This window comes from Austrofundulus limnaeus, unplaced genomic scaffold (genome assembly GCF_001266775.1).
Source record: "Austrofundulus limnaeus strain Quisiro unplaced genomic scaffold, Austrofundulus_limnaeus-1.0 Scaffold261, whole genome shotgun sequence".
NCBI classification, from domain to species: Eukaryota; Metazoa; Chordata; class Actinopteri; order Cyprinodontiformes; family Rivulidae; genus Austrofundulus; species Austrofundulus limnaeus.
The window spans coordinates 460,383-468,241 of NW_013952663.1; the positions used below are offsets into that span (position 1 = coordinate 460,383).

The 7,859-nt window shown below is 40.7% G+C and overlaps 1 protein-coding gene across 1 annotated transcript in view; it reads left to right on the forward strand.

Moving 5' to 3' along the window:
• Window positions 1-5,289: 5,289 nt before the first annotated feature.
• The window catches only part of LOC106526143 (voltage-gated potassium channel subunit beta-3), a 34,494-nt gene continuing 31,924 nt past the window's right edge, over window positions 5,290-7,859 (forward strand). The window contains exon 1 of the mRNA XM_014020642.1: window positions 5,290-5,856. Coding sequence (XP_013876096.1) covers window positions 5,558-5,856 — 299 coding nt within the window. The 5' untranslated portion in view covers window positions 5,290-5,557. The remainder of the gene's footprint in view (window positions 5,857-7,859) is intronic.

The following is a 7,859-nucleotide window of genomic DNA, read 5'->3' on the forward strand; positions in this document are numbered from 1 at the left end:
AACAGAATTAAAAAAATATTACTTTGAAACAAGTCTTTCAAGTACTGAAAACAGTCTGTCCATTCTCTCCCTGCTCTACTGTGCTCTTCTCTCTGCTGCCTCATGTCCTCTCTCTCTGCTGTCTCATGTCCTCTCTGCTGCCTCATGTCCTCTCTCTGCTGTCTCATGTCCTCTCTGATCAGGTCCATCAGCTCATCGTCCCTGTCCCTTCACCTCTTTCTACCTGTTGGTGGCTGACTTCCTCCCTGACTTTCTTCCTCGTCCATCTCCTTTTGGTCACCCACTGCTGCACTTGGCCCTGGAGTGTCCTCAGGGATGGAGGAAATTAGGACAGGAGGCATAATGGAAGGCCTCTGTCCTAACACCTCACCCATCCAGGTCAAACCAGGGCCAAGTAGTAGGGATGTGGATAAATTTTTAATCCTACACCAATATTAAATCTGACAGCGGATTCCAAAAGAACATTTCAAACCACAAAAAATAACACCAAAATCATGTGATTATCTGAAGTATGAGGGAAGTTATTGATGTTTGTTTTGGTGAAATCAGCTCATGTTTTCTTGCAGAACCAATGGGGCCTGTGTGACCATTTCACCTTGCTGTTTTCTAATTTTTCCCATAACTTMCTCAGTGTTCAAGATTTCGCCAYGAAATTTTAGGAAAAGATTCCCATTCTGGTTTTGTAGGAAGCATCTTGTATCCTAAAAACTAATAAAACTTAAGAATAGCCAATTCAAAAATAGCAGAAAAGGCATAAAATTATATTACAAGGCAAACTGTAGCATCAAATCAAATTAATGTGACTTAGAAAGTAAGGAAATTAAAACAATTTAAAAACCATGTGGACATCTGCTTTGTAAACAAAGCTCCTCAACCAATGACAGCGTGTTAAATGTGTCAAGTGACGAAGACGAGCGTCAAAACACTTTGCAACAAGCGCTGTTCCGGATTTTAAAAAAACATACTTCAACGTTTCAAATCATTATCAAATTTGGAAAAAGGGCAGATAAAATAATGTTCTTCATGGCAGCTTATCTCTTTAAGGGGTCACTAGAAAAACTCGGGTGATTTACTTTGATCCTCTTTTCAAAAATTGTCTCTTCAAAACGCATCAACAAAAATTAAAAACTCAAAGACAAGGCTGTAGCTAACTACCTGACGGCAGCCCGATTTGTTGAAATCCGTAGAAATAATGAAGCAGGAGGAAATTACAAGCAAACGCACAGAGCAGCCTTGCAAAATATGGCCACAGCTGTTTGGGAAGAAAATGGCAGCAGCTGCTGACGAAATGTCAACATCCCTACAAGTAGCAGCAGTGGGCTTCCCACTGACTCCCTCTCCTGAACCTGGATACTTGCAATCCTAAACACAGAGGAAATCAGAAATCCCAGTTGACAATAAAAGAAACAAACATATTTTAAAAATGAACATTTATTAACATGTGCAGTTAAAAAATGTAATTCTTCACTTCTCATATACATGCTTTATACTTTCTTTTCAAGTTGTCCCACTTCTTTTTGGCCTGCAGTGGGGTGACTTTATCCTGCAGGCCCATCTTCTCCAGAATTGTCCTTATAACATACACAAAAATAAGTGAAGAGGAAACATGTAAGCTRTCAATCCCTTCTTGTAAAAATAATTTTCATAGCAGAACACAAAAGGAAAGCCAGTGGAATTCCATTGAAAGTATACTCCATTTAAGATCACAGGTTATAAGTATTTTAATAACTATTATAAGTTTATTCTTGTACCTCCATCCCACAGCRGCCGAATTCTTAAACCCTGTGAAGAGGTGTTCATTTTTTCCCCTCAGCTTTATAAAAGCTTCTGTCTGCTCCTTGGACCCTAAAAAATAGCAAATAAAAAGGTCTCAAATTAAAAACTAGCTTAGTTAGCGGGAATACACGAAACACTAAAGGACCCGCCATACGAGCTCATTCACGATATTTCTGAGATAAATATTATTTTAAAACATACTGTATATGCAAAGGACTAAAGCTTAAAATTTTTTATTTTTTACAGGCAGATTTTAATATACTTACATTTAAAACTGTACTCCATCACTTCGACTCTCGGTTCATCCGCCATTACAAGAAAAAAAGAATCTCCGGTCGGGCCGCAATGCATTATGGGATATGCTGGGCCGGGAAGGATCCATCAGACCTGTCCTTCAAATYGGGAAAAAGGAAGGATGTATTTGTTGGCCGCATCGTTTTGGACGGCCTTCGTCGCGGCCCTGTGACGTATGCGGCTGACGAATTCGGCCTTCGGAGGACCCGGCCTGCCGTTTTGGACACAGCCACTGTCCAAGGTCCTGAAACATTCCAGCACTTTCAGGACCTTGGACAGTTCCTTCAGCCCTTCACACAGTGATTCCCAACCAGGAGTATGCAAGCATATTACAGGAGGTACGAGGAAAAATTTCCCAGGTGTGTAAAAATAAATAAAAATAGGACTGAGATATGTAGGGCCCTATGATTTCCACAATGCGGAAATTGCAGACAGAATCACARAATTAACACAAAATGGAATCCAGTATAAAATCTGGAAATTCACGAAATTTGCTTATTTGGGTGAGTTTCTGATGTATTTTGGACGCAGCTGTTTTCTACACCTGGTTTATTTATTTAATTGCCTATTCACKTTCAAGGCAATATCTTTATCCTTATGTTTAATTTGAGCTGAAAAAAATTAAATGCCTGAGAATTAAATGTTCTAGGGGATTAAATAAATAATTTTAATTAAATAATCAGTTGTAGTAAATTATAGTTTTGGAGAATCATCATTTCATTTGACTGAGGGGGAACTGGTGATATGACAAAAGGGCTCAGGGGATACACAAGTCTAAAAAGGTTGGGAACCACTGGGTTAGGGTATGACAATTAAAAATGAAAAGGAAAGTCCTTATGAAGAGAGTCACGTATTATATCTGTGTGTGTTTGTGCCAGAACAGCATTAGTGGAACTTTTAATCCAAAATGTGTTTTCCAAAAGTTTCCTGAGTGACATCATCACTGCCAGCAGCCAGGCTTTTCTGCAAGGGGTTTGCCAAGTCTTTTCAGGGGGTCCACATGCAAATAAAATAAACTAGCTTCTCGACCCTGGTACCCAAGGAACATATTGTACCTTCTTGACAATTTTCATAACCCACATGCATTTCTATTTATCTGGATATCATACTCTCTCTCTTTCTCCTACACACACAAACACAAATGTTATGGTGGTCGTCATCAAGACCCGAACCCCCTGTATCACATCAACAAAATGACTCACAGATTAGAACTAAAGGGAAGCTGGAGAGTGTGTCTGCAGAGAGGGATGCCAGAGTTTCCCCGTGACACAGATGGTTTACGTCTTTAACCCTCCCTGCTCGACACTTAYAACAGTTACAGTAACGATTAAAATGTTCTTTTAGAGAAAAGAAAGAATTTGCCAGTGAAGCTGAGGACAGATCCTGAACAGGCACGACCGCCTTCTCCCTCCCAAACAGCACACCACCCACTCATCCCTGTACAATATGTTCAAGCTGGAAGAAAACTTCTTTGATCCCTTCATGTTTTTTTTCCCTTCTACACRCCTCATATATATATTGTTATACTGACTGAATCTATCTTTGCACGGTTATGCAAGAAAAGGACTAAAAACAAACCATCCATTTCAACCGCTTCTGAAGGTTACACAAGATGGAAACCAGGACAGCTCAAAATCAAAATATGTCAGATTATTTCCCCCTTTRTCTTCTCTCAGATTAATCCCACAACTTAGAGCAGACGGAGGCCTAGGTGTATTCACCTTGACCCTGGAAACACTAGGTGCTGTAATTTCCAGAGGCGGGGGCGGCAGATCAAGGCTGGTTTCCAGCAGCTGCCTGTGAGACTACGGCCAATTGAAAGAGTGATTATAGCAGCTTAATCCCAGATGATCTCTGCCTCGAAAAGACACTGCAGCAAAGGCAGCGAGGGCCGTGACAGCTGGAAGATGAAGGAGCCGAGACGGTTTAACAGATGAGCGAGTGGGGCCATCAAACCCTTAACGAGGCTGACATCTGTGTGCCGATGCACTTTTACCAATTTATGAAGTCATTGATAGTTTTTAATCATCCTGATGCAGCCATTAAAGCCATCTGAGGGGAGGTTTACATGGAAAGATGTTTCCGGGATAACGTCTCGCTGCAGCTTCAGTGATGGAGGAGATCTGAAACATTAGCGTGCACGTATTTTCCTCAACACAGCAGCTTTAAAGAAGGGATTGAGCAAGAGAGCATCAGATTTCTCTGAATGTGCTGTCGAGGAGTAATCCTCTTCATCAGCATCCTGCTTTAAACCCCAGCAGYCTGTTTTTCCCTGGCCTTGGTGTTTTCGTATTTTCTTCAACCAAACTTCTTTTTTTTTTTCCTGCACAGAAAAGTCCTTTTGCCTCCAAACAGGACATTTTGGGAATTTTGCACATTTTGCGTTCTTAGTTTGTAAAAAACCAAACCAAAACAAAACAAAAAAGAAGGCATTAGGGTTTAAGTTGCACATTAAAGGTATTTTAAAGTGAAGTTCGATGGAAAGAACAGTCAATATCTTACCTGCTGTAGATAGCTTGTGAACAACCTCAGTTTGGAGAAACTAACAGTAATTCTGACTGGACTGATGAGCTAATGGTTAGTTTAAACAAGTAAAAAAGACCAAAGAGGRTTGCAGTGTTATAACAATTCCAATATTCTTTAACTTTGAAAACAACTTAGCACAAAAAGATGCTTTTTGGCAATAAATCTTAAAGCAGGCACCTGATTGRCAGCACCTAAAGTAAATTTTGATCTTTGTTCTTTTTTTGTGGAGTTGGCCTAAGTTGTGTCTTCAAATTATTGAGAAATTTATGCAATAAGCCCTTTTTATGCAATGCAAGATCATTCAAAGGCTTATCTACAGCAGGTAAGATACTAAATGTTCATAACTTTTCCCCTTTAGYCCAGCCTGTAGTCCCAGTGAGCTGRTAGGCAGCAGGAGAGTGGATCCCAGCGCAGCAGTGATGGTGTATGGGAAAACACAAACAAAAAGAAGAAAAATCAGCARCACTTTGCATCTGCAGAAAAAAGGTCAGAGAGCTTTAGGCTCTCAAAGCCTCCAGTGATTATACAGTCCAGCCACAGACGTCCACATACTTCTGCACGCTCTCTTAATCTGAACAAATGTAAGCTCACAAATCCCCTCACTGTCCCTCCTTTGAGAGATAAAGAGAAAAAGATCCTGATTGCTTTTCCCCTGCGTTATTTTCTTTTACGCTCAGTGCGGCATCTCATATCAGCAGGAGCCATCGTTTGTGACTGCTGACACATCAGGACCGGCTTTGTTTTATTTTCGTTATAAAAGAAACATCATCCCYGTTTGATATTTTACAAGAGCTGCAAACTCTTTGGTGTCTGACGAGCCGGATGCTTCAAACCTTCAAGAATCTTATTAAAATAGCTCTGCCTTGTTTTTATTTTAAACTCTGAGGCAGCTTCTGTCTAAAGCAGATGTGGGAAAAGTGAGCAGAGTTTTAGTCCGGCTGCACCTGGATTCTCCACAGCGATGTTTGCCAGCCGTGGAGCCAGCGGTGGAGGGAAAGGTGGGGGGAAATACTCAGTGGAGGACCTTTATGGCATTAGCAAGAAGCCCAAGGCGTCCACCTCCTCCGGGAGCATCGCGGCCAAGTCTGGGACCCGGAGCGGTAAGACCCCGGAGCCGAGGAGCGAGTCGGAGGCCTTCGCTTCCCAGATCCTGGAGGCRGCGCACAGGCTGGTGGAGCGCCGGCGCCTGGAGCTATACCTGAGGGAGTACGGCCTGTCCCTGGCTGAGTGTGAGGCCGGCCGCTCAGCCATGACCTACAGGTGAGATCGACACCAAACCACAACACTGTGGAGGATTTACTGTAGGTGCCACACTTTTGTCATCAAAAGGTCAAAGGCCAGATGTGTTTTTGCCAACATCTGTGTGTCAAGTCTGTTAGCAAAATATCTCATGAACTTCTGGACAAATTTTGATGAAACTCTCAAAAGATTATCAGTAGGGATTCATTTCCAGTTGATTAATGTTTGGAGCCAATCCAATACAACATGGATGCCATAGCTAACTACAAAGAAAGCACAAAAATCTCAACAATTCAGTCAATTTTACAGATATTTTGCTAAAGTTTAGTGTGGTAGTARCTGTTGATTGTTCMCAACTAAAATTCTCACTTTTTTATATTGCAAGTAAGTTTTTGCTTAAAAGCTCTGCATTACCTGTTAGAGTCTTGCCTGCGTTGTCTGTTAGCAAAATATCTCATGAAACACTGAACTAATTTTGATGGAGCTCTCAGACAGTTATCATTGGGTCTATGTCTACAGCTGTTTAATTTTTGGAGTCAATCCAATCAACATGGCTGCCACAGTGAATTCAACATAGAAAAGACAAAAATCCCAATAATTCAGTAAGTTTTACAGATATTTTGCTAAAATTTAGTATGATAGTAGCTGAGGTCCATTCCTAAATAATGTTCTCACTTTTATGCATTGCTTTTGCCTAAAATGTCAGCATTAACCGTTGGAGTCGCTCTTGTTTTGTCTGTTAGCAAAATATTTTATGAACCACAAAACAGATAAAAAAAATGTTACTGTTCAAATCTGCGAATGATTAACATTTGGAGACAACCTAATTACAGATGGCTGCCACAGCCAACTGAACTTAACGGCACAGAAATATGCTTAATTCAGGTCATTTTACAGGTATTGAGCTGAAATTTGGTGTGGTAGTAGCTGAGAGTTTTTACAACAGATGCTCTGAGATCAACTTTGACAAGTCGTAATATTAGACAAAGCCGCACATAAAATATTTTTTAGGGTTTGTCCAGGTTAGATTTAAAAACACGCAGAGACTGCAGGACAAATGTGATGCTCTCATGCATTTTTTTTCTAATATATTACCAATTCACATATTTTGTGGAGTGTTTCAGGAGGACAGCGACCAGAAGCAGCGAGTGTAAACATCATAAACGGATGATAAAAAGAACTATATTTGGAGTGTGTTGTGACCCAGAAAGAAATATGCGGTGTTTGATGAGATTTCAAGGAAGAGGGCCGCTGAGTTAATGTGGCTGAACTACAGAAGCAGCTGGTCGTTCAGGAGCACCGGTGGGACTTCCACATGAGTCATTGTCTCATTTCAACCTGCAGCAGACAGTCTGACAGGGTGCAGAGGTTCTGTTCATGTCACAGCGGTGGGCAGGGATTTTGTTGTTCTGCTGCATCATTTTTTTTTTCATTTAAGCATCCAGAGATTTTGTTACATGTTGGAATGAAAGCATTAAAAAGGACCTGGTTTACTGTTAAAGAACAACAGCATGCTACAAACCTATCCTACCCTTACTGCCTTTGTTTTGTTGGTTTTGCTGTTGAGATGTTAAGTACTAAATTGAAGGACTAGTGTACTACATTTTAGCTCAACATCTCTAAAACYGACTGAATTATTGGCATTGTCGTGTTTTCTGATTCAGCTGTCTGTAGCAGCCATTTTGGATCAGGCTGGTTTCAACCTAATCAGTTAGTTGTGCATCAGGGCTATTCAACTGGTGGGTCCTGGGCCACATCTGGCCCACAGGTGACTTCCGTCAAAAAAAAGTTAATTTTTTTTCTTTCACTTAGTCAATTAAATTATGTTTTAAATCTGTTGTTAATTTAAAATTTAGAATTTCATTCAACAAAACAAATTGTTTTTCTTCATTTTGCAGTGTTTACCCAGCGATGTCCCCAAAAACTCCCCCCTTCACAAATGTCCAGCCCCCAGGATGTTGCCTTTAAGCAGTGTTGTATAAGGTACCTCAAAGTGATACTTGAGTAAAAGTACAAGTATCTTA